Raw genomic sequence first — 27749 nt, 5'->3', positions numbered from 1 at the left:
ATAAAAATAATATACAGTATAAAGTAAAACTACCAATAAAGATACAAGAGAATTAAAATAAGAACAGTCCTTTATTTAAAGCCAGGAGGGCAAAACAATACAAAACTAAAAATCACACTCGTCGTGGTCAAAGGGAGAGTCCAAAATAACCTAACCAAAAATCACACCTTGCGTGGTAAAACAAAAACATAACATGAACAAAGAAATTACCCGGAGCGAAGCATGGCATGGCATGGCATGGCAAGGACGAGACATGGAGTGACACAAAGCCCACACAGACGAGACGAACTAGCAAGGACAAAGGGGAAGACACAGACTATATACAAAGGGACCAGGGAAGACAACGAGGCACAGGTGACACACATGAGGGCAGGGCTGGTAATCAACAAGGAGGGAAAACACAGGAAGCAAAACTCAAGACAATACACAGGGAGGACAGGACTACCAAAGTAAAACAGGAAACACAAGACAAGACTAGACAACTAAACACAAACCCAGGGAAACAAAACACCAGAACTACAGGAAAATAACAATAACTAAGCACAGATTAAACTAAAAACCCAAAACAAGGACATCCAAAACCATAAATAACACCAAGTCGTGACAATTTCTCCAAAATTAAAATGGAAAAAACGGAATTTGGGAAAAAATAAAACGGATTTTATAGGGCCCTACTTAATGAACTCCATCAGCTGACAGGTCTCTGAGTTTCCTCATACCACATCTACTTCCTGCTTCATGGTTCAATCAAAACTCAGCAGAGACACCAGCAGCAAACAGAAGCTCTGATCTGCTGTCTGAATGCTGACGGAGCTGCTGTCATGAGGGGGATTTCAGGGCTGCTGCTGCTCCTGCTGCTGCCGGTCTGCAGCTCCCAGGGTGACTACATGGGGACAGTGCTGACCTACACCCCCAAAAACACAAATGCAGATGGAACTATATCGGTATGTATGGATTATCTTTGGAAAATCTGGTCTAGCTGAGATCTGTGAGGTGTGTGTGTGTGTGTATTCTGTGATATAATAACTTTTTTACATTATAATCTCAAAGAACACACATTTATGACTTTAACCCCAGGTGTTCTCAATTTTGTCTGCAGGTGGTTTTTCAGTCCAACCGGAACTTTCGCTTGTGTAACAATACTGTATGGATGCCCTGTGTTAACTGTACGGTTGTGGGGTCATTCTACTTTTATTCAGTCTACTCCAGCATCGACTTCTGTCAGATTGAAATAACATTGATCATCCCTTATTCCCGTGGCTCTGTGTTTCAGCACGAGTGAGTTTTTGTCTACACTAGTGTTTTATTTATTGAGGTACTTGTGTTGGTTCTGTGTGTCGTCATGTGTGAAGCCCTGAAATGCTGCTCATTGATCAAAAGGGAAGACATCCAACTGGATGATCTGCATCACTAGCATGGTTGTTATGTTACTCTGGTTAAGCCACAATGCAGAACTGAATGCTGACTGTATCCTTTCATACAGCAGACAGAAGTCAGATGTTAGTGGGTTTTTGTGCTGTGTGGAAAGGACTACAAAGCTACTTCACGACCTGAAAGAATGTTGACTCTCAAACTACTATAACTACAGTGGGAGTTTTTCTTTCTGTGCTGCTCTGTGCTGTCATGCAACAACCAGGAAAGAGGAAGTATTTTTAATTAAAGGTGGTGATGGATGTGAGCTTGTTCACTCAAACTGTGAATCAAATCAAATCCACAGAGCCAGAATCTGAATGTGTGTTTAGAACTGTCCTGTGTGTGTTGAAAGGTGGAGCGAAAACACCTGGATCAGTAACATACATAATGTCACATCAGAGAAATCCCTGACCCACGTGGACCTGAGGAACCGGTCTGACACTGGGCGCGCCAACACCTCACCACAGACCAACATCCTGCCAGAAGTGAGGTGAGTTTACAGCAACAACAAACACATGATGATTCATGAAAACATCACAATCCACATGTTCATTCACTCTAGTGAAGGTGATGAGGTGAAGGTAGCATGACACATGGAAGAAGGATCGCAGCTGGAACAATCATGTTTGACATGTAATCAATTTTATACCAACACTGAGAGACATAGCTGTGCTAACATGCTAACATTAGCTAATGAGGATTAAGAGATAAGATAAAACTTTATTAATCCCAAAGGGAGAGACGTGTTGTTACAAATACTGAGGAGTTTCCTATGTATTCTCCTCCCCATTACCTCCACCACAGACTCTAGCTCAACTCCCAGGACCGAGCCAGCCTTCCTAATGAGCTTGTTGAGTCTGTTAGTCTGTCAGCTAAAGCTGCTCATCAAGAAATAATTGGACGAATTGGGTCCTCAAGAGCAGATTTAAGGTGTTGGTTTCTTCAGCACAACAACACAATAACTCCCATTTTACCCAGTGGCCACATGAGGAACTGCATTTTTTTTCACTTTGTTGGCTTGTTTTTTTTTTCTTTTTTAGCTCTGGACGCTTCCATCAAGATGGCACTGCCTTTAGAGCAAGCAGGAATGTTTGCAATCAAAATCATCAGTTAAATGTGGACATAATTTACTAAAACAGTTTGACCAAAATGTCTGAGGATTCACCAGAACCCCCCTTCTGTGTCTCTATCAGAGTGCCTTCAAACTGTCAGAGGGATTTCAGGTTGTTGGCGTTTGACCCTGACGGAGACGAGGTTAAGTGCAGATATGCACTCTCATCACAGTCAGAGTGTGACGATTGCACACAGCCGTCTGTCCTCAGCCTCTCATCATCAGTGAGTAACCAACACCTGCTTACTTTGGCATGTAGTTACACCTCAGATTAACACAGATTACTCATTTGGACCTGGTCTCCTCTTGTAGTCTTGCACTCTGTCATTCAGTCCCACCAGCAGCAGCAATGAAGGCTCATACGTGGTGCAGCTGGTGATGGAGGACTTTCCCAGACAGACCATCACACTGACTCACACCAACGGGGCGCAGACGACCAGAACTGTCAATGATGCTATCAGCAATATTCCAGTCCAGTTTGTTGTGACAGGTACAAGTCCATGTCAGCTGTCCGGCTGACCTGCAGTGAGTGAAAACACTGTGTCTGATTTTGGATCACTAATGTGAAATGTTGCTACACCTCTGCCTTGTATGAGACTTGAACCCCACAGCCAAGTAGGTGAAAGCCTGGGGTAAGGCTACAATCATCCTCTCTCACCTCCATTTGTGGACTTTGTCAGTCTTTGTGTTACCATACCTAAATGATTGTTGATGTTGAAGTCACACCTCGGAGGGTAGCTAAGACCCCATTCACACTGGAAAATGAATCTGGCTAGAGTGGGATTCGGGCCGTATCTGAATAGTATTTTTCTGAGTCTGAACAACATGAATTGGGATATATCCGGATTGGCTTACATCTGGCTCAGGTCTAAACGCAACTGCAGCTAGCGAATCCTGCTAGTGACGAGACACTTCCGGTTCACGGGGACGCGTACAAAAGCCGTATGTAAACAACCGTCAAACTACAACAGCTTTGCCCCGAGTTAATTTTCCACAGGGCTACAAAGGAATAAACTGTTTTTTGAACTGGAAAAAAGATATAACAAATAAGAATGAGCGACAAGGGAAAAAAAAACCCACGGTGTATGCACACACGGTGTCGTCCGGGCAAGGGTTTGGTGACCAGAGGAATCAGTCCACGAGGCGAGGGTACAGATAAGGGGCATGGCGAGAGATAGCTAAATCCAGTCAAAGTCCAAAACCAGGAAAACAGTGCACAGGAGCAGAAATACCGACAGGGAGTAGGAAAGCAATCCAAAACGAGGTCCAAAGGGGATAATACACAAGGGTGAGTAATCCAAGAAAACACTGGAACGCAAGTGAAACTCCGCAAGGTGATCTGGCAAAGATAAGTGGTCTGCAGGGTGTTTAAGAAGTCACAGACTCCCAGAGGATCATGGGAAAATCCGGGCATGGCTAGAGAGCGGTGGCAGGACTCGCCCCACAGCGGAAGCGAAAGAGAAACTGGAAGGGGTGAGTCCTAACAGCTGCTTCTCTGATTTGTTGTAGTGGACGCTGCAGCGCCATCCTGCACAGAAGGACTTTACCTGCCCAGGTTCCTGCCTCCAACTCCAGCCAATGGAGCTCAGCTGTTCACTGCTGTCAACCAGACCCTGGAAATCAGCATCTCTGCCGAGGCCAACAACTCCCAGTAAGTGAATTGTTGGCAAGGAAAATACATTCTAAAGAATTTACTTCACACGACAGGTAGACACCTGAGACAGTTTTAGTTCTTTAGGTAATTCATTCAGGAATCTGATCTCTCCTGTTCTGTTGTGTAAGCGCAGTCAGCACATAGAGCCAGACAAAGAGATGAATCACCACTTTTGCACTCTTACTGCATTGTGCCTTCATTTTGTGCCTTGTATTTTGTGTGTGCCTCATTGTAGGTACATTTTTTTACACTTTATATTTATCTTTAGTTTTTAGTTATATGTTATATGTTGCGGAGTGAAGAGTAACGCAATTTGGATTCTCTGTATCTGTAATTCTCTGTCCAGCACATATAGCAGATTTGACAATAAAGCTGACTTTGACTTTGACCAAGAACAGGAACATTCAAAGTTAGAAGACAACCGATAGGACCTCCGCAAAAATCTGAGCAGTGAATGAAACAAACTAAAGGACAGACGTGAACCAAAATTCCAGTGAAAGGGGGGACATTGCTGCTGCATTAGGTGAAAACAACTCTGTCAACACTGTGTGGGGACATTTTGAAATCCTGAGTTTTTCTTCCGTGTACTTTAAAGGATCAGTGATCTGCTGTTAAGCAGACTGTACAATGTGACCCAGACTACGTTAGGAAACGGAAGCTTCAGCCTGATCTGGACACCATCTGGGATCTCAGAGGGAGTAAGCCACTCCATCTGTTTTGCTGTTCAAACCAGGTTGGTATTTTGTCCCACTAATGACCTCTTTAAACACATGAAGTAATGGCAGTGCTTTGATTCTAACTTTAAATCTGACTGTTAGCGTGCTCTAACAAACACACTGTGTGGATTTATCTCCACAGCGGGACGAAGTACCACTCTGAGCTTCGATGTGTCACTGTGAGCGTCGGAATCAGTGAGTGAAGTTTGATCCTTGTTGGTTTTGTTTGTTTCGCTAAGATTGACAAATGTAACCTGTTTTTACAGCAACTACAACAACAACGCTGCCACCACCCACAACAACCACACCAGCACCAACTACAACAACCACACCAGCACCAACTACAACACCATCTGTCTCTGACTCAAGTGAGTGATGTCATGTTTATTAACTGGTCTCCTGTCTTCCTGCATTAAGACCTTGATGAATGGCATGAATGAATTTCAGAAAGTTTCAGCAGCTTCCTGCGTCGTAACACCGACTCATTCTGCTTCTAGTTGTTGTATTTCTGGCGATGAGGATCTCCACTTCATCACCATTGTCAGCAGCTGATATGGACGTGATCATACAACAGGTGAGTCTCCTATTAAAACACTACAACTTAGCATCACATGCTAACCAGCATCCACTTCCACTTCTGCTAAAATCTCAGCACATGTGCAGATAAACTGTGATCTGATGTTTGTGTTCACAAACTACTTGTCCTCAGTTACGTGACATCACATATAACCAGCCCTGATGTTTCCTACAGACACACTTTAGTTTCATTATGATGTCAGTATCAGCCTCTCAGCTTCATGTTGTGTTTTCTTCTCCAGCTCAAAGATAAACTGGTGCAACAAGGGCTGCCACCAGACATTGCTCTGAGCCTCCTGAACAGTGACGCCACACCATAAGTTACAACAACAGTGCCCTCTGGTGGCTGATCATATAAAGTCAAGTCAAAGTCAAGTCAAAGTCAGCTTTATTGTCAAATCTGCTATATGTGCTGGACATACAGAGACTCAAAATTGCGTTACTCTAAAGGGAAAGGTGTGGTTTCTGCCCGTTTTGTTTGTGGAGATAATGAGATAATAATCTTCCTCCTTTCTGTGGAATGAGCTTGATGATCATTTTAAAACAAGCAGTTCTTTGTTAACGTTTAAAAAATCTTAATTAACGACTACAAGGAAATTTAAAGGTAAACTATGTAAAAATTAATTAGTCTAATTTACTCAAATCTTAGTTTGGCTGACATTTTGGGTGTATAAGGGGAATTTAAGGATAGGCAAACATAAGCTAGGTGCTTCAGCCTATTCCCATCTTTGTGTAATTGTGTGGTGTTGTATAAAACCAAAATTGAAATTATTCATATCATAATTAAAGATTTAATAACCTGAACAAATAAACATGTTGAAAACTGCACTCTGATTGGTCAGACATTCATTGTTGCTTTCTTGCTGTTTGGGTTTTTATGTACCTAGTAATGTGACAACCATCCAACCATCAACAACACCACCTGCACAGACCGTTGATACAACAACATTATCAACTCAACATCGAGCAGGAAAAGCACGTTTACCATTCCGTTAACAGTGACTACAGCCAACACAACAACAACATCTGCGCCACCTACAACATCTCCAATTATAATCACCATAACTACACCGGACACAACAACACCAGGTAGAACGCCTGTTCCCACGCCAACTATGCAGATTACAACTGCTGCTCCAACAACAACCACTGCTGCTACAACAACTACTACTGACTAACAGTCTCGGTGCGCCAAATTGACCATCAAATTAATGGCCATTAACATGTGTCAACCATATTTGTATTATTATTCTATGAAACATACTGATAGACAGGCGTGGTCATAATTCCTGGCCTGCTGACACATGATCCTCATTCCAGAACATTTCCTTGTTTGATATAGGGCTAATCCTTCATGTGGGAGGGGTGGCATGTAAGTGTAGAGCTCTGAGCACAGACAGATGCTTTCATCATGCCACGCTCACTGCTGCTGCTGCTGCAGGTCTGCAGCGCTCAGGCTTCTCATTTTTATGGCACTTTGATGACCTACTACCCAAAGGAAACTAACGCAGACGGATCAGTCAGGGTGCGTACAGCTTCTTTCTTAATGGTGTTCCATCTCGATGAGGCTTACTGTGTGTTTCTTTCTCGGAATAAAACAGGTGGTTCTACGGCAAAAGCTGAACGTCCACACTTGTACTTTTGATACGTGGCGATGTCTCAGTGGGAACTGTGGGACCGAGCAGAGCAGAGTGCAGAACAATGTGGAGATAGAAACCAGTGAGTGGTGTCAGACGGAGGACATCTCAACCCGCCTGCTCTCCTCTAACGCTCCCTTTCAGCTGCAGTGAGTTCATTGTAAATCTACAAAAACAGCACGTTTGCTCATGAGTTTGTGGCTTAAGAGTGGCCCGCTGTTCTCATGTTCTCAAACATGTTTGGGAGACATTTGGGAGACCCAGAGGTGAGCTGTCCCCTGCGCCCCCTCCCCTCCTCACACAGCTTCTGTGTACGGCACCTTCTCAGCAAGCAGGGGGCGCTAATTTGCCAATTCTCCACACAGTGATATGATTGATAATATAATACAGAAAACTGCTTAGACGTGCAGATGATTTTTTTCCCAACTGCTTGTGCCGCCTGCCCGGTTCACCCGTGCCCAAAACCGCCACTGCTCTTAAGTATGCATTAATTAACAATATATATACATAGGTTAGGTTTCAGTGAAAAATTAAAAAACACTTTGTATGTGCAAGAATTCACTGCAGGCGACAGGTACACACCTGAGGTATTTATCACCTCTTATAGGTGACAAAGTCAGGAATCTGGTCTCTCCTGTTCTATTGTGCAACCAAAGCAAGCAAATGCCTGAGGTTTGATGAATCAGTTCAACACAAATTCAACATATACTAACTGACACATGAACAAATTCATCACGAATAACAGGAGGCGTTCAAGTCCAGGAGAAAATCATTATGTTCTCAGGCTAAAATCTGTCAGACCTTCATTAACTTTTAAGAATGTGCCACAAACTGCAGTTCCTCTAATGGCCACTTGAAACTGACTTCAAAAGACTTCACTGTTCTTTGGCATGTAGAGCTGCACTTCATGAATTCCATCAGCTGTCAGGTCTCTGAGTTTCGTCATACCACATCTACTTCCTGCTTCATGGTTCAATCAAAACTCAGCAGAGACACCAGCAGCAAACAGAAGAACTGATCTGCTGTCTGAATTCTGACGGAGCTGCTGTCATGAGGGGGATTTCAGGGCTGCTGCTGCTCCTGCTGCTGCCGGTCTGCAGCTCCCAGAGTAACTACATGGGGACAGTGATAACCTATAACCCCAAAAACCCAAATGCAGATGGATCTATATCGGTATGTATGGATTATCTCTCGAAAATCTGGTCTAGCTAAGATCTGTGAGGTGTGTGTGTGTGTGTATTCTGTGATATAATAACTTTTTTACATTATAATCTCAAAGAACACACATTTATGACTTTAACCCCAGGTGTTCTCAATTTTGTCTCTGCAGGTGGTTCATCAATTCAACTGGAACTATCGCTGGTGTTTCACTGACGGATATTGGCCCTGTATTAACTGTACCTTTGTGCAGGGGCCAGACCACTTTCGTTCAGTCTACATCGGCACCGACTTCTGTCAGTTTAAAGAAACCTTTAGCACCCTTTATTCTAGCTCCTTTGGGATTCAGAACGGGTGAGTTTTTGTCTACACTAGTGTTTTATTTATTGAGGTACTTGTGTTGGTTCTGTGTGTCGTCATGTGTGAAGCCCTGAAATGTTGCTCATTGATCAAAAGTGAAGACATCCAACTGGATGATCTGCATCACTAGCATGGTTGTTATGTTACTCTGGTTAAGCCACAATGCAGAACTGAATGCTGATTGTATCCTTTCATACAGCAGACAGAAGTCAGATGTTAGTGGGTTTTTGTGCTGTGTGGAAAGGACTACAAAGCTACTTCACGACCTGAAAGAATGTTGACTCTCAAACTACTATAACTACAGTGGGAGTTTTTCTTTCTGTGCTGCTCTGTGCTGTCATGCAACAACCAGGAAAGAGGGAGTATTTTATATATATATATATATATATATATATATATATATATATATATATATATATATATATATATATTTATATTAAATAAAACTAGTGATGGATGTGAGCTTGTTCGCTCAAACTGAAACAAATCAAATCCACAGAGAAAGAATCTGAATGTGTGTTTAGAACTGTCCTGTGTGTGTTGAAAGGTATGTGGGATACGCCTGGATCAGTAACATCAATAACGTCACAGATGGGACAGCCTGGATCAACGTGGACCTGAGGAACCGGTCTGACACTGGGCGCGCCAACACCCCACCTCAGACCAACATCCTTCCAGAAGTGAGGTGAGTTTACAGCAACAACAAACACATGATGATTCGTGAAAATGTCACAATTCACATGTTCATTCACTCTAGTGAAGGTGATGAGGTGAAGGTAGCATGACACACGGAAGAAGGATCGCAGCTGGAACAATCATGTTTGACATGTAATCAGATTCATACCAACACTGAAAGACATAGCTGTGCTAACATGCTAACATTAGCTAATGGTGATTAGCTAAAGCTGACTTAAATTTGTATGGTTTTGGTCATCAAGAAAAACAGGAGCAGATTTAAAGTGTTGGTTTCTTCAGCACAACACAATAACTCCCATTTTACCCAGTGGCCACTTGAGGAACTGCATTTTTTTCACTGCATTTTTTTAGCTCTGGATGCTTCCATCATGATGGCACTACCTTTAGAGCAAGCAGGAATGTTTGCAATCCAACCCATCTTTTAAATGTGGACATAATTTACTAAAACAGTGTTACGGCTAGGCCTGTCACGATAACAAATTTTGTTAGGCGATTAATTGCCAAGAGAAATTATTGCGATAAGCGATAATATTGTCGTTTTGAGACCATGTTCAACTAATATAATGATAACGACATACAATGTATACCCTTCAAAGATCCATAAACTTTAATTTCTAAAGAACATTTAACACTGGAAAGGCCCCCAATCATCAACATTATTGTTATTAATGATATTAATATTAATGTTGATATTAATATTATTATTATGAGTAGAGGTAGGACTATTACCATAGTTTATCTGAGCATAGTCAATGGAGTTAAGTCAAACCAACTAGCACGTCATGAGCAACAGAGCCAAACAACACGCACTCTCTACCTGCTGGTGGGAGTGGGCTCACCTGTACGCACATGTGTCTGCATGTGTGTTTGTGTGCGCACGCGTTTGCGTGTGTATGCGCATCAGGCCGCTGCAGACAGCTGCAGTGAATTTTAAAAACGCCACCATGTAGACAGAAACACATAAAATAAACTGATAGCAGAGATGGCACAAGAGGACTGGACAAGAGAACTAATGGGTGCGCTGCCGCGAGTGCCGCCAGTAAGAAGGCAGAGAACTTGTACAACGCTCAGGACTCTCTCTGATCATGTTGTATACATATGCATGTTTAGTCTCGTGGTGAATTGTGTCGAAGTGTTGAACCGGTGTTGTGCATCTTCACAGCTCTCTGTGTTGCTGTAACCAGCGCCCGCAGCACTGTGACGTACCATGGTGACGCAGAGAGCGAGCTGACATTGGTCTGCTCAGAACATCCCATAAACTTTACACAATGAGTTAAAAAACAAGAACTACCTGTTGATTTCACATATTTTAAGACAGAAGCTGCGGGCCATATAAAGTTTGACGGCCGGACTTTGCACACTTTATACACTACGATGCACCGGAGTGATGCCATTTGTCATCCAGTCTCTTTGGCAGGGAAAGAGAGAGGAAAACAAACGAGCGTGCAAATGTCATTTATCACGGCCGAAAAACTTATCAAGGAATTAATTGATTTATTGCTTATCATGACAGGCCTATTTATGGCCCCTGAGGTCTGTATGTGTGTGAGTGACGTTGTGGGTGTGTGTGTGCAAGAAACTGTCAGTTAAGCATGTAGGCTGCCTAGTAGCGTATGCATGTAGGAGTAACTTCTATGGAAATGTGGCAACGCCAGAGCTTCTACAAGAGTGGCTGGTCGTAAGCTTCATACACCAATCAACCGACCGCCTTTCTACAAATCCCGTACCAAACATGACCTTGACTAAAACCGCTGGAAAGAACGGTTGTGTGTGTCTGCAGCTCTCCCCATCGTAACAATTCCTGTGTTACGATGACCGCATGTGTTACGATTAGTGCTAACTCTTGAAAACCGTGAATATAACTTTGTTTACAAAAGTTACTTTTGTATACCATTTATAACCTAACTTCTGTGTCTCTATCAGAGTGCCTTCAAACTGTCAGAGGGATTTCAGGTTGTTGGCGTTTGACCCTGACGGAGACGACGTTAAATGCAGATATGGACTCTCATCACAGTCGGAGTGTTACCAATGCACACCGGTATCTGTCCTCAGCCTCTCATCATCCGTGAGTAACCAACACCTGCTCACTTTGGCATGTAGTTACACCTCAGATTAACACAGATTACTCATTTGGACCTGGTCTCCTCTTGTAGTCTTGCACTCTGTCATTCAGTCCCACCAGCAGCAGCAATGAAGGCTCATACGTGGTGCAGCTGGTGATGGAGGACTTTCCCAGACAGACCATCACACTGACTGATACCAACGGGACGCAGACGACCAGAACTGTCAATGATGCTCTCAGCAAAATTCCAGTCCAGTTTGTTGTGACAGGTACAAGTCCATGTCAGCTGTCCGGCTGACCTGCAGTGAGTGAAAACACTGTGTCTGATTTTGGATCACTAATGTGAAATGTTGCTACACCTCTGCCTTGTATGAGACTTGAACCCCACAGCCAAGTAGGTGAAAGCCTGGAGTAAGGCTACAATCATCCTCTCCCACCTCCATTTGTGGACTTTGTCAATCTTTGTGTTACCATACCTAAATTATTGTTAATGTTGAAGTCACACCTCGGACTAGCTGCATTGGCACAGCTGTCAGGGTAGCTAACAGGCTGGATCCCAGAGCAGTCACAAACAGGGCCACAGAGTGAAATAGTCCGTAAACAAGGTCGGTACACAAAAGGGCAGTCACCGAGGCAACAGTACAGAAGCTTGACCAAAGCAGTGTCATAGTCCAGACAAGGGTTTGGTAACCAGAGGAATCAGTCCCCAAGGTGAGGGTACAGACAAGGGGCATGGGGAGCAAACTGTCAACAGGAACTAACCCGAGAGATAGAACCTGAATCCAAGCCAAAACCAGGAAAACGGTCCACAGGGGCAGAGGTACCGACTGGTGATCCTCTGGTGATCAATGTCCGGGGCGACTTCTAACAACAGCTGCTTCTCTGATTTGTTGTAGTGGATGCTGCAGCGCCATCCTGCACAGAAGGACTTTACCTGCCCAGGTTCCTGCCTCCAACTCCAGCCAATGGAGCTCAGCTGTTCACTGCTGTCAACCAGACCCTGGAAATCAGCATCTCTGCCGAGGCCAACAACTCCCAGTAAGTGAATTGTTGGTGAGGAAAATTTACTTCACACGACAGGTAGACACCTGAGACAGTTTTAGTTTTTCAAGTAATTCGTTCAGGAATCTGATCTCTCCTGTTCTGTGGTGTAAGCGCAGTCAGCACATAGAGCCAGACAAAGAGATGAATCACCAAGAACAGGAACATTCAAAGTTAGAAGAAAACTGATATGATCTCAGCAAAAATCTGAGCAGTGAATGAAACAAACTAAAGGACAGACGTGAACCAGAATTCCAGTGAAAGGGGGGACATTGCTGCTGCATTGTGGGTAAACAACTCTTTTTCTCAACACTGTGTGGGGACATTTTGAGTTTTGCTTCCGTGTACTTTAAAGGATCGGTGATCTGCTGTTCAGCAAACAGTACAATATGATCCAGACTACGTTAGGAAACGGAAGCTTCAGCCTGAGGTTTACGCCGTCTGGGATCTCAGAGGGAGTAAGCCACTCCATCTGTTTTGCTGTTCAAACCAGGTTGGTATTTTGTCCCACTAATGACCTCTTTAAACACTTGAAGTAATGACAGTGCTTTGATCCTAACTTTAAATCTGACTGTTAGCGTGCTCTAACAAACACACTGTGTGGATTTATCTCCACAGCGGGACGAAGTACCACTCTGAGCTTCGATGTGTCACTGTGAGCGTCGGAATCAGTGAGTAAAGTTTGATCCTTAGTTTTGTTTGTTTCGCTAAGATTGACAAATGTAACCTGTTTTTACAGCAAATACAACAACAACGCTGCCACCAACAACTACAACCACACCAGCACCAACTACAACACCATCTGTCTCTGTCTCAAGTGAGTGATGTCATGTTTATTAACTGGTCTCCTGTCTTCCTGCATTAAGACCTTGATGAATGGCATGAATGAATTTCAGAAAGTTTCAGCAGCTTCCTGCGTCGTAACACCGACTCATTCTGCTTCTAGGTGTTGTATTTCTGGCGATGAGGATCTCCACTTCATCACCGTTGTCAGCAGCTGATACGGACGTGATCATACAACAGGTGAGTCTCCTATTGTTTAAATTAAAACACTACAACTTAGCATCACATGCTAACCAGCATCCACTTCCACTTCTGCTAAAATCTTGATACATGTGCAGATAAACTGTGATCTGATGTTTGTGTTCTCAAACTACTTGTCCTCAGTTACGTGACATCACATATAACCAGCCCTGATGTTTCCTACAGACACACTTTAGTTTCATTATGATGTCAGTATCAGCCTCTCAGCTTCATGTTGTGTTTTCTTCTGCAGCTCAAAGATAAACTGGTGCAACAAGGGCTGCCCCCAGACATTGCTCTGAGAATCCTGAACATTGACGCTCTGCCATAAGTTACAACAACAGCGCCCTCTGGTGGCTGATCATGTAAAGGGAAAGGTGTGGTTTCTGCCTGTTTTTGTTTGTGGAGATATTGAGATAATAATCTTCCTCCTTTCTGTGGAATGAGCTTGATGATAATTTTAAAACAAGCAGCTCTTTGTTAAAGTTTAAAAAAATCTTAAGTTAATAAACGACTACAAGGAAATGTAAAAGGAAAATTTGAAGGTAAACTATGTAATCTCCCTGTCGACTGGTCGATTTATTAGTCAACACGTTCTGGCTCGACCAAAATTCTGATTGGTAGACTTTTGTAGTGTGTAGATTTATCAGGAAGAATGTAGGAAGAAAAGTGCTAATGGGGGTGTTTTCAGCGCACCCGTTTCACAGGTAACAGTCGATCTTTGAACACCCCCCTTGTTTTCACTACTTTGGTTTAGCCCGACCCACTAGAGACAGATTGACTGAAGAGTACCAGACCCGGTGGTTTGCTGAATATTTATTTAGTTTTGACATGTAAGTCAGTCCTCCTCTATCATGTCAGAGACATCTGCAGTGCAAATGACCACACTGGATGTCATTCAGTGAAGCTGCTCAGACTCGACAGACTCAAGTGTGTAATTAATTTCAGCACAAAATAATCAGGTCAAAACAATTTAATAATAAGCAAATTAACTAGTAGTCTTTGTAGTCTTTTTAGTAGATTCTTAGTCTAAATTTAAGGGTTTCAGTCGACAAAGGCTTTCTTTGGTTGATTACAGCCCTAGTAAAAATTAATAGTACTGCTATGTGATTTAAATGACTGAAATCTGGCTTGTTTGGCTGACATTTTGGGTGAATATAGGGAATTTAAGGATAGGCAAACATAAGCTAGGTGCTTCAGCCTATTGCCTTCTTTGGTTTTGATTTGTGTAATGGTATTGTGTAATTGTATAATGTTGTATAAATTAATTAAATTAATTAATTAAAGATTTAATAACCTGAATGAATAAACATGTTGAAAGCTCCACTCTGATTGGTCAGGCATTCATTGCTGCTTTCTTGTTTTTGCTTTTTTTCCGTATTTTTCGCGACCATAAGGCGCACCGCATTATAAGGGGCAGTGTCAGTTACGGGGTCTATTTCTGTCCTCAGCACATACACAAGGTGCACCGTATTATAAGACGCATGCTACGCTAAAACATACCAGTACGTAAATAAAAAGGTAACGGGACAAAAACATTGAGTTAAGGCGAACTTTATTACAGCTATGTACAATACACTCACATTTTAATCAATCCTCAGAATAAAACAACTGTGCGAGTGCTTGCATACCAGCTTCCCTCTCGCTGTCAGCGTCAGAATCAGAGTCACTGTCGTTGCCGGCTGGCTGTTCGGAAAGTATGCTGGCTTTCATAAAAGCTCGAACAGTCAATGCAGAAATTTTTACACCAGCGGTGAGATGGGCGCGCATGGAGTCGCAGATCAGCAGCGAGGGTAATACGTGGAAAAAACCACCCGGTCTCTTTACATAAACCTCCCTGAGCCACTCTCCCATTTTCTCCTCGTCCATCCAGCCCTTTTGATTTGCCTTAATGACGACTCCTGATGGAAACTTTTCTTTAGGCACCGTCTTCCGCTTAAAAATCACCATTGGAGGAAGTTTCTGTCAATTGCCATGGCAACCGAGAACAACAGTGATGGCTGACTTCTCGTGCCCCGTGGTCCATATTGATATAGTGCTGGTTCCCGTTCTCTCCACAGTTTGGACATGTCGAAAGTGAGGGGGACCTCATCCATGTTAATGATGTGGCTGGGCTGGATGTTTTTACTGGAAATCTTGCCACTGCAGTAGGCGCAACCGCATAACTGATCTGACTGCAGCTTGAATTGCGCCTCATGAACAAGTCTATTCACTGGTGCCATCCTCAGGGGTCCGTAGTTGTAGTAGTAGTAGTAGTAGTAAAAGATGATATTGTTTTGCAGCATACAGGTAATATACCTGCCGGGAGCTGTACCATAGCGTTCAGCAGTTTGGTGAATTGCTGCCAGCGTACGTAGTTTATGTATCACGTCCCTGTGTCTGGTACTCAACCCATACACAAGACGCACCTAATTATAAGGCGTACGGCCGACTTTTGAGAAAATTTTAGACTTTTAGGTGCGCCTTATGGTTGTGAAAATACGGTAATTCTGCATAATAACGGTCATGGGGGATCGACCTCAGAAGCTGCTCAGACAAGTTTTGTTCAATGAAGTATGAGGAACAGAGGAGGAACAAAGTCTCATCTTTCACAGTTTGGTTTTTAAAGGAAAGAAGTTTCACTTCTGATTTTTTTCTCTTCACTGTTCTTTGGCATGGAGAGCTGCACTTAATGAACTCCATCAGCTGTCAGGTCTCTGAGTTTCCTCATACCACATCTACTTCCTGCTTCATGGTTCAATCAAAACTCAGCAGAGACACCAGCAGCAAACAGAAGCTCTGATCTGCTGTCTGAATGCTGACGGAGCTGCTGTCATGAGGGGGATTTCAGGGCTGCTGCTGCTCCTGCTGCTGCCGGTCTGCAGCTCCCAGGGTGACTACATGGGGACAGTGATGACCTACACCCCCAGAAACCCAAATGCAGATGGATCTATATCGGTATGTATGGATTATCTTTGGAAAATCTGGTCTTGCTGAGATTTCTGGAATATAGATTTATAGATCTGTGAGGTGATGTGTGTGTGTATTCTGTGATACAATAAAGTTTTTCACTTTATAATCTCAAAGACTTTATGACCCTAATCTCAGGTTATCCTAAAGATGGTTTGTTCCTGCAAATTGTGTTACTTTAATCTCAGATCTCTGACATTTTATCACTCTTGTAAATTGAACACTCTGATCTTTAAAGTATTTCCCCCTCAGAATAAGATACGGAGTGAAGTTATTCTCATGAATACACCACAAACTGCCTTTCATCTGAACACCTCTTTCCTCTGATACTGCAGGTGGTTCTTCACTACAAGCTGAACTCGCGCTGGTGCAACTTCAACGAGTGGACCTGTGTGAACTGTGGGACTGAGGTCTCAAACCAGCCGGCTTCATTCTACAACGGCAGCGAGTTCTGTGAGATTGGACGAATCGTGACCCGCCTGCTTCCCAGCAGCTCTCCCTTTCAGATGGTGTGAGTTCAGGAAGGACATTCTTACTTTTTTGTCTATTGTTTTCTTTATTTAAGTACTTGTGTTGGTACTGTGTGTTGTCATGTGTGAAGCCCTGAAATGCTGCAGATCTGGATGAACTATTGACCTAAATGCTCAGCTACTGACTGTTAAACTGACCTGATAAACAGACCGAGTACCGCTATCTGCCTTTTGTGCTGACTGTCAGAAGTCCGATGTTAGTGGGGTTTTTTTGTCCAGGACTACAAAGCTACTTCACGACATGAAAGAATGTTGACTCTCAAACTAATATAAATACCGTGGGAGTTTTTCTTTCTGTGCTGTCATTCAACAACCAGGAAAGAGGAAGTATTTTTAATTAAAGGTGGTGATGGATGTGAGCTTCTTCACTCAAACTGTGAATCAAATCAAATGTGTGTGTTTAGAACTGTCCTGTGTGCTCTAAACAGGTTGAACGGAGGCAGCTGGGTCAGTAACATCAATAACATCACATCAATGACAGCCCTGATCCACGTGGACCTGAGGAGCCGGTCTGACACCGGGCGCGCCAACACCTCACCACAGACCAACATCCTGCCAAAACTGAGGTGAGTTTACAGCAACAACAAACACGTGATGATTCGTGCAAACATCACAATTCACATGTTCATTTACTCTAGTGAAGGTGATGAGGTGAAGGTAGCATGACACATGGAAGAAGGATCGCAGCTGGAACAATCAATTTTATACCAACACTGAGAGACACAGCTGTGCTAGCATGTTAGCTAACAGGGATTAGCTAAAGCTGACTTAAATTTGTATGGTTTTGAGATTTGGTCATAAATCAAGAAAAGATCAGATTTTATCAAAAATGCTGGTTTCTTCAGCCAACACTAAAACTCCCATTTAACCCAGTGGCCAAGGAACTACAAATGTCACTTTCTGGTTGGCTTCATTTTTTAGCTCTGAATGCTTCCACCATGACGGCACTACCTTAAGAGCAAGCAGAAATGTTTGCAGTCCAATTCATCATTTAAAATTGGACAGAATTTACTCTTAGGGTTCACTATGAGCCACCTTCTGTGTCTCTTTCAGAGTTCCTTCAAACTGTCAAAGGAATTTCACCTTGCTGGCGTTTGACCCCGACGGAGACGACGTTAAATGCACAGAAGCAAACTCCTCACTGTCAGAGTGTGTCCAATGTACGCCGCCTCTGTCCGTCCTCACCTTACACACAGTGAGTGAACAAACGTCTCTGTAGTTCTATAGTTCAGAATTATGGTCATGTCTGACTCTGGTCTGTCCTCTTCCAGTCTTGTTTTGTGTCATACAACCCCTCCATTGGCAATCACCAAGGTAATGAAGGTTCGTATGCGCTGCAGCTGATGATGGTGGACTTTCCCATGCAGACCATCACACTGACAAACACCAGCGGGTCACAGGAAGTGAAAACAACCAACGACGCCATCAGCAGAATACCCATCCAGTTTATTGTGACAGGTACTGTAACATTTATATGATAGTCAGTAAAACAAAGAGGCGCAATGAAGCTAGCTAATTCATTAGCTTACTTAGCCACAGGAGGGAACTTTTCAAATAACATATCTTAAATTGTTTCCTATGTGTGGGTTTGTGTATGTTGCAGTGGATCCTGCTGTGCAGATCTGCCAAGAAGGGTTTTATTTGCCCAGGTTCCTCCCCCCAACTCCCGCTAACAGAGCTCAGCTGTTCACCTTTGTTGGTCAGACGCTGGAAATCAGCATCCACGCAGAGGCAAATCATTCGAGGTGGGTCAAAACAAAACACGTACAATTATGAAAGGAAAGACACAAAAATGACCTGAAACTGCTCTGAATGTGAGACTAGCTGTGGTACAGAAATATCTACATTAAGTTAGCATGACCACCAGCTAGCAACTATCCTGACTATAGGATACCAGTTTGTACCAGTATTTGGGCATTGTAGTATGTAGGCCAACCAGAGAAGAAGAACCAGAGTTAGTGCCAGGCACGGAAAACATCCAACAACAGCCTCTGTTCATGGACACTGTGTCTGACACTGGTATCTAGGTGACGGGAAGCTGGAGGTTTGTGCTCAGCGCCCGACTGTCTGCTTAGTTTAGTGTGACCCCCTTCTAGAGAAAGGTTCTACAACCAGTCCAACAGAGGCAAAGACTGGGAGAGCTGTCTAAACACCTCTTCTCATGTGTTTGTTCAAGTATTTCTCAGCTGGTGTTCAGTGGCCCATCCAACATGATCCAGAGTGTATCTGGAGCAGGACAGTTCATCCTTACATGGACGCCATCTGAGGCTGAAAATGGAGAAACCCACGCCATCTGTTTCGTCGTGGAGGCAGAATTGAAGTAAGATGATGGCCCGTACACATTTGTTACTGCAATGGCTTTTGTCAAAATGAAAATAGTAACAAGGAACAAGCTTTCTTTCAAAGATGCATATCAGGTCTGATAACAGAGCTGCTGTTATTTTTCCCACACACACAGTCGTAGCGCCGTGTATCAGTCAGAGCTTCGATGTGTCATTGTGGCTGTTGGCAGCGGTGAGTACAGCCCCGCCTGGTTTTTCAGGTTTCAAATTCCATCTTGGATTTTTCATGTGTGTGTTCATCCTGCTTTTCGCAGAGAAAAACTTTCCCACTGATATGACAACTATCCAACCAGCAACAACACCACCTGCACAGCCTCTCAATACAACAACACAAACTTCAAGTACTCCCTGTGTGACATCGCAACCCAGCCTGACTATAACAATCACACAAGCAGTACCTTCTACAACATGTATACCACTAACAACACAAATTCCTGTGACTGTAACAACACCACAAACAACAACAACACCGACTACAATTATAACACAAGCTACCATAACTATTCCATCAACAACGACTACACCACAAAACATCACTATTGCACCGACAATGGTGACAACATCGAGTGGGCAAAGCACGTTTACCATTCCGTTAACAGTGACTACAGCCAACACAACAACTGCGCCAACATCTCCAATTATAATCACCATAACTACACCGGACACAACAACACCAGGTGGAACGCCTGTTCCCACGCCAACTATGCAGATTACAACTGCTGCTCCAACAACAACCACTGCTGCTACAACAACTACTACAACAGTCTCTCCAACTACAACCACTAATACCACAATTACTGCAGCAATGACTACAGTTCCTACCACAACAACCACACCAATTCCCATCACACCAGCTACTACTACATTCACCACCACACTAGCTCCCACCACCACGACAACTCCCACCACAACCACTTCAGCTCCTATCACAACAGCCATTACTCCAATTCCAATAACAACTGCACCGATCACACACAACACCACATCTACTGCTGCTGCAACATCTGCTCCAACACCTGCTCCTCCTACCACAACATCTGCTTTAACTACAACTACAGCAGTATCTACATCAATTGCTACAACACCAGGAACAGCGCCAGCTGGAACAACAACCACTGCTGCAACCGCAACAACTGCCGAGTCGACCCTCCCTCCAACCGCAAGTAATACCTCCACAACAGCTGCTGCTACCACAACTACTAACACAACTACTACTTTTACAACACCTTTTCCAACAATTACTTCACCCACAACTGGTAACACAACTACTGAATTGATGACACACACAACTACAGCAACCACTACATCACTTGCACCTGATCCAACAACAAACTCAACAGCTGCAACATTGACACCTAATGCAACAACTGCTATTGCGATAACTACAGCAGCACCAACCCTTCCTCCAACCACAACTACTACAACCACCATAAGTAACACAACAATAGACACTACTGCTGTGGCAACTACAGAAATGACACTTCCTGCAACCACAAATACGACTTCCACATCTGCTGTTAACACAACTGATGCAGCATCACTTCCTCCAAACACAACCACTGCAACAACCACAATAAGTAACACAACAATAGACACTACTGCTGTAGAAACTACAGCAATGACACTTCCTGCAACCACAAATGCAACCACTGCAACAACCACAGCAGCTGCTTCATTGACAACTACAGAAACTACGTCAAATATGACAGCAATGACACTTCCTGCAACCACAAATACAACCACTGCAACAACCACAACAAATGCAACGATAGACACTACTGTCGTGACAACTACAGATATGACACTTCCTGCAACCACAAATGTAACCACTGCAACAACCACAATAAGTAACACAACAATAGACACTACCGCTGTGGCAACTACAGAAATGACGCTTCCTGCAACCACAAACGCAACCACTGCAACAACCACAATAAGTAACACAACAATAGACACTACCGCTGTGGCAACTACAGAAATGACGCTTCCTGCAACCACAACCACAGCAGCTGCTTCATTGACAACTACAGAAACTACATCAAATACAACCACTGCAACAACAATAACTAACACAACAATAGACACTACTGTCGTGGAAACTACAGAAATGACGCTTCCTGCAACCACAACCACAGCAGCTGCTTCATTGACAACTACAGAAACTACATCAAATACAACCACTGCAACAACAATAACTAACACAACAATAGACACTACTGCCGTGGCAACTACAGAAATGACACTTCCTGCAACCACAAATACGACTTCCACATCTGCTGTTAACACAACTGATGCAGCATCACTTCCTCCAAACACAACCACTGCAACAACCACAATAAATAACACAACAATAGACACTACTGCTGTGGAAACTACAGCAATGACACTTCCTGCAACCACAAATGCAACCACAAACGCAACCACAGCAGCTGCTTCATTGACAACTACAGAAACTACATCAAATACAACCACTGCAACAACAATAACTAACACAACAATAGACACTACTGTCGTGGCAACTACAGAAATGACACTTCCTGCAACCACAAACGCAACCACAGCAGCTGCTTCATTGACAACTACAGAAACTACATCAAATACAACCACTGCAACAACAATAACTAACACAACAATAGACACTATTGCCGTGACAACAGAAATGACACTTCCTGCAACCACAAATATGACTTCCACATCTGCTGTTAACATAACTGATGCAGCATCACTTCCTCCAAACACAACCACTGCAACAACTATAACAAATGAAACAATAGACACCACTGTCGTGACAACTACAGAAATGACACTTCCTGCAACCACAAACGCAACCACTGCAACAACCACAATAAGTAACACAACAATAGACACTACTGCTGTGGCAACTACAGAAATGACACTTCCTGCAACCACAAATATGACTTCCACATCTGCTGTTAACACAAGTGATGCAGCATCACTTCCACCAAACACAACAACTGCAACAACCACAACAAACGCAACAATAGACACTACTGCTGTGGCAACTACAGAAATGACACTTCCTGCAACCACAAACGCAACCACAGCAGCTGCTTCATTGACAACTACAGAAACTACGTCAAATACAACCACTGCAACAACAATAACTAACACAACTATAGACACTACTGCTGTGGAAACTACAGCAATGACACTTCCTGCAACCACAAATGCAACCACTGCAACAACCACAGCAGCTGCTTCATTGACAACTACAGAAACTACGTCAAATACAATCACTGCAACAACCACAACAAATGCAACAATAGACACTACTGTCGTGACAACTACAGATATGACACTTCCTGCAACCACAAACGCAACCACTGCAACAACCACAATAAGTAACACAACAATAGACACTACTGCTGTGGCAACTACAGAAACGACACTTCCTGCAACCACAAACGCAACCACTGCAACAACCACAATAAGTAACACAACAATAGACACTACCACTGTGGAAACTACAGAAATGACGCTTCCTGCAACCACAACCACAGCAGCTGCTTCATTGACAACTACAGAAACTACATCAAATACAACCACTGCAACAACAATAACTAACACAACAATAGACACTACTGCCGTGGCAACTACAGAAATGACACTTCCTGCAACCACAAATACGACTTCCACATCTGCTGTTAACACAACTGATGCAGCATCACTTCCTCCAAACACAACCACTGCAACAACCACAATAAATAACACAACAATAGACACTACTGCTGTGGAAACTACAGCAATGACACTTCCTGCAACCACAAATGCAACCACAAACGCAACCACAGCAGCTGCTTCATTGACAACTACAGAAACTACATCAAATACAACCACTGCAACAACAATAACTAACACAACAATAGACACTACTGTCGTGGCAACTACAGAAATGACACTTCCTGCAACCACAAACGCAACCACAGCAGCTGCTTCATTGACAACTACAGAAACTACATCAAATACAACCACTGCAACAACAATAACTAACACAACAATAGACACTATTGCCGTGACAACAGAAATGACACTTCCTGCAACCACAAATATGACTTCCACATCTGCTGTTAACATAACTGATGCAGCATCACTTCCTCCAAACACAACCACTGCAACAACTATAACAAATGAAACAATAGACACCACTGTCGTGACAACTACAGAAATGACACTTCCTGCAACCACAAACGCAACCACTGCAACAACCACAATAAGTAACACAACAATAGACACTACTGCTGTGGCAACTACAGAAATGACACTTCCTGCAACCACAAATATGACTTCCACATCTGCTGTTAACACAAGTGATGCAGCATCACTTCCACCAAACACAACAACTGCAACAACCACAACAAACGCAACAATAGACACTACTGCTGTGGCAACTACAGAAATGACACTTCCTGCAACCACAAACGCAACCACAGCAGCTGCTTCATTGACAACTACAGAAACTACGTCAAATACAACCACTGCAACAACAATAACTAACACAACTATAGACACTACTGCTGTGGAAACTACAGCAATGACACTTCCTGCAACCACAAATGCAACCACTGCAACAACCACAGCAGCTGCTTCATTGACAACTACAGAAACTACGTCAAATACAATCACTGCAACAACCACAACAAATGCAACAATAGACACTACTGTCGTGACAACTACAGATATGACACTTCCTGCAACCACAAACGCAACCACTGCAACAACCACAATAAGTAACACAACAATAGACACTACTGCTGTGGCAACTACAGAAACGACACTTCCTGCAACCACAAACGCAACCACTGCAACAACCACAATAAGTAACACAACAATAGACACTACCACTGTGGAAACTACAGAAATGACGCTTCCTGCAACCACAACCACAGCAGCTGCTTCATTGACAACTACAGAAACTACATCAAATACAACCACTGCAACAACAATAACTAACACAACAATAGACACTACTGCCGTGGCAACTACAGAAATGACACTTCCTGCAACCACAAATACGACTTCCACATCTGCTGTTAACACAACTGATGCAGCATCACTTCCTCCAAACACAACCACTGCAACAACCACAATAAATAACACAACAATAGACACTACTGCTGTGGAAACTACAGCAATGACACTTCCTGCAACCACAAATGCAACCACAAACGCAACCACAGCAGCTGCTTCATTGACAACTACAGAAACTACATCAAATACAACCACTGCAACAACAATAACTAACACAACAATAGACACTACTGTCGTGGCAACTACAGAAATGACACTTCCTGCAACCACAAACGCAACCACAGCAGCTGCTTCATTGACAACTACAGAAACTACATCAAATACAACCACTGCAACAACAATAACTAACACAACAATAGACACTATTGCCGTGACAACAGAAATGACACTTCCTGCAACCACAAATATGACTTCCACATCTGCTGTTAACATAACTGATGCAGCATCACTTCCTCCAAACACAACCACTGCAACAACTATAACAAATGAAACAATAGACACCACTGTCGTGACAACTACAGAAATGACACTTCCTGCAACCACAAACGCAACCACTGCAACAACCACAATAAGTAACACAACAATAGACACTACTGCTGTGGCAACTACAGAAACAACACTTCCTGCAACCACAAACGCAACCACTGCAACAACCACAATAAGTAACACAACAATAGACACTACTACTGTGGCAACTACAGAAATGACACTTCCTGCAACCACAAACGCAACCACAGTGGCTGCTTCATTGACAACTACAGAAACTACGTCAAATACAACCACTGCAACAACAATAACTAACACAACTATAGACACTACTGCCGTGGCAACTACAGAAATGACACTTCCTGCAACCACAAATACGACTTCCACATCTGCTGTTAACACAACTGATGCAGCATCACTTCCTCCAAACACAACCACTGCAACAACCACAATAAGTAACACAACTATAGACACTACTGCTGTGGAAACTACAGCAATGACACTTCCTGCAACCACAAATGCAACCACTGCAACAACCACAGCAGCTGCTTCATTGACAACTACAGAAACTACGTCAAATACAACCACTGCAACAACCACAACAAATGCAACAATAGACACTACTGTCGTGACAACTACAGATATGACACTTCCTGCAACCACAAACGCAACCACTGCAACAACCACAATAAGTAACACAACAATAGACACTACTGCTGTGGCAACTACAGAAATGACACTTCCTGCAACCACAAATATGACTTCCACAACTGCTGTTAACACAACTGATGCAGCATCACTTCCTCCAAACACAACCACTGCAACAACCACAATAAGTAACACAACTATAGACACTACTGCTGTGGAAACTACAGCAATGACACTTCCTGCAACCACTGCAACAACCACAGCAGCTGCTTCATTGACAACTACAGAAACTACGTCAAATACAACCACTGCAACAACCACAACAAATGCAACAATAGACACTACTGTCGTGACAACTACAGATATGACACTTCCTGCAACCACAAACGCAACCACTGCAACAACCACAATAAGTAACACAACAATAGACACTACTGCTGTGGCAACTACAGAAATGACACTTCCTGCAACCACAAATATGACTTCCACAACTGCTGTTAACACAAGTGATGCAGCATCACTTGCTCCAACCACAACAAACGCAACAATAAATACTACTGCTGTGGCAACTACAGAAACGACACTTCCTGCAACCACAAACGCAACCACTGCAACAACCACAATAAGTAACACAACAATAGACACTACCGCTGTGGCAACTACAGAAATGACGCTTCCTGCAACCACAACCACAGCAGCTGCTTCTTTGACAACTACAGAAACTACATCAAATACAACCACTGCAACAACAATAACTAACACAACAATAGACACTACTGCCGTGGCAACTACAGCAATGACACTTCCTGCAACCACAAATGCAACCACTGCAACAACCACAGCAGCTGCTCCATTGACAACTACAGAAACTATGTCAAATACAACCACACCTGGTCAAACAACTGTTGCTATGACTACAGCAGCACCAACCCTTCCTCAAACCACAACAGATGCTCCTACAACGATGGCTATTAACACAACTGATGCAGCATCGCCTTCTCCAAACACAACCACTGCAACGACAACAATAACTAACACAACAATAGACACTACTGCCGTGACAACTACAGAAATGACACTTCCTGCAACCACTGTGGCTATGACAACCGCTGCCAAGACAACGGTAGCTTCAACCACAACTACTACTACAACTGCTTCATTATCAACCACTGCTGCTACCACTACAGTAGCTACTGTTGCACCAACAGGAACAACAACAACAACAACACCTGCCCCACAACCACCCACTGGTGGTGCAACTACTACAACTGCTGCTACAGAGCCTCCTCAGACAACTTGTTTAACTTCTGAACAAGCCACAACCATCACTGTGACTTTGACACAATCGATTCCCTCTACAACGTGCACCCCGCTGACAACAACCAATAATCTAAATGTAACTGTGACCACAAGTACAAGTTCACCCACAAGTACAAGATTACCCACAAGTACAAGTTTACCCACAAGTACAAGTTCATCCACAAGTACAATTGTTCCTGTGACCAAGCCATCATGTAAGTATGACATACCAAAAAAGATTTAGTTTGTCCTGCAGATGTTAGGTTAAGTCACTCTGCTTTGTCACAGATGTCATCAGTCTGAGAGGGAGGATCTCCTGCACCTCGACGGCGTGTGAGGATGACATCAGGACAATTGCGCTCCAATGGGTCGGACTGGTTTTATCTACTTTTCAAAGCTTCAGACACATTTAGTCAGATGTGCCATCAGTCTTGAGCTAAGATTTGTAGCCGGTAGAAGTCCTGGGTGCATTTTAGGTCAATGTTAAGAAGTGATCTGATTGGTTGGATGGTAAATAGTTTGCATTGTTCTAGTTCTTTTGTACGTGCTCACATTGCCCCCCCCCCCCCCCCCCCCCCCCCCCCGGCCTTCTTTGTTTATTATCTTGTTTTTCGAAAACAAGGAAGTGTAAAAATAAACATCAGTCCTTCAAGCTTTGTTTTGGAATCCAGCCAATAAGCACTGAGCATGCTCAGAGGCTGACAGAGGGTTTCAACTGATCAATACTCAAAATACTTTTTATGTCAGCATTGGTTCATCATGCTGCACTTTTCCTGCCGCTTACTGCAGTCTTTTCATCTGTTCGTCTGATCATCTGTGTTTATATTCCTCTCCAGTTTAAAGATGGACTAAGGAACCAAGGGCTGCCTGCAGGCTTCATGCTCAGCATTGCATCAACAACCCGCATCAACCCACAACAATGAGTCCAGCTTCCCCTGGTGGTGAAACAGGATCAAGCTGTTTCTTTGGGATTTTTTGTTTGTTTCCTGTCACAGTTTA

The 27749-nt window shown here is 43.3% G+C and overlaps 2 protein-coding genes across 11 annotated transcripts; both read left to right on the top strand.

The window, feature by feature from the left end:
- The first annotated feature begins 797 nt into the window (after positions 1 to 797).
- LOC114436847 (uncharacterized) lies at positions 798 to 13936 on the top strand. Its single transcript, XM_028407370.1, has 11 exons — positions 798 to 944; positions 8438 to 8619; positions 9173 to 9310; positions 11245 to 11386; positions 11475 to 11652; positions 12280 to 12421; positions 12780 to 12917; positions 13043 to 13095; positions 13164 to 13241; positions 13371 to 13447; positions 13701 to 13936. The coding sequence occupies exons 1-11, from the start codon at positions 822 to 824 to the stop codon at positions 13776 to 13778; spliced, it is 1329 nt and encodes a 442-aa protein (XP_028263171.1). The 5' UTR covers positions 798 to 821; the 3' UTR covers positions 13779 to 13936.
- On the top strand, positions 6443 to 27749 carry LOC114436846 (mucin-2-like). Of its 10 annotated transcripts, none has more exons than XM_028407363.1 (19): positions 8145 to 8280; positions 16732 to 16907; positions 17355 to 17492; positions 17980 to 18121; positions 18198 to 18384; positions 18530 to 18671; positions 19103 to 19246; positions 19385 to 19440; positions 19523 to 20764; positions 21179 to 21526; positions 21683 to 22182; positions 22324 to 22912; positions 23069 to 24298; positions 24455 to 25639; positions 25865 to 25927; positions 26051 to 26881; positions 26936 to 26965; positions 27039 to 27118; positions 27587 to 27749. In XM_028407363.1, exons 1-19 carry the CDS (start codon positions 8158 to 8160, stop codon positions 27671 to 27673), a joined length of 7293 nt encoding a protein of 2430 aa, XP_028263164.1. In that variant the 5' UTR covers positions 8145 to 8157; the 3' UTR covers positions 27674 to 27749. The 10 variants fall into 10 exon arrangements, with proteins under 10 accessions (XP_028263169.1, XP_028263162.1, XP_028263164.1 ...); XM_028407362.1 differs by having other exon boundaries at positions 21683 to 22912; positions 23069 to 23568; positions 23710 to 24298; XM_028407365.1 differs by having other exon boundaries at positions 21683 to 22912; positions 24455 to 25258; positions 25496 to 25639.

This window comes from Parambassis ranga, chromosome 5 (assembly GCF_900634625.1).
Source record: "Parambassis ranga chromosome 5, fParRan2.1, whole genome shotgun sequence".
Lineage (NCBI taxonomy): Eukaryota > Metazoa > Chordata > Actinopteri > Ambassidae > Parambassis > Parambassis ranga.
This window is presented reverse-complemented; position numbering and strand designations above follow the sequence as displayed.

Excerpts from the sequence above, each read along its gene's own strand:
- LOC114436847 (XM_028407370.1), top strand. The coding sequence starts at position 822 with ATGAGGGGGATTTCAGGGCTGCTGCTGCTCCTGCTGCTGCCGGTCTGC. Across the intron at positions 8,620-9,172 it reads TCCTTTGGGATTCAGAACGG|GTATGTGGGATACGCCTGGA; the intron begins GTGAGTTTTTGT and ends GTGTGTTGAAAG. Across the intron at positions 13,242-13,370 it reads ACCATCTGTCTCTGTCTCAA|GTGTTGTATTTCTGGCGATG; the intron begins GTGAGTGATGTC and ends TTCTGCTTCTAG.
- LOC114436846 (XM_028407359.1), top strand. The coding sequence starts at position 8,158 with ATGAGGGGGATTTCAGGGCTGCTGCTGCTCCTGCTGCTGCCGGTCTGC. Across the intron at positions 22,913-23,068 it reads GACACTTCCTGCAACCACAA|ACGCAACCACAGCAGCTGCT; the intron begins ATACGACTTCCA and ends ATGCAACCACAA. Across the intron at positions 27,119-27,586 it reads GGACAATTGCGCTCCAATGG|TTTAAAGATGGACTAAGGAA; the intron begins GTCGGACTGGTT and ends ATTCCTCTCCAG.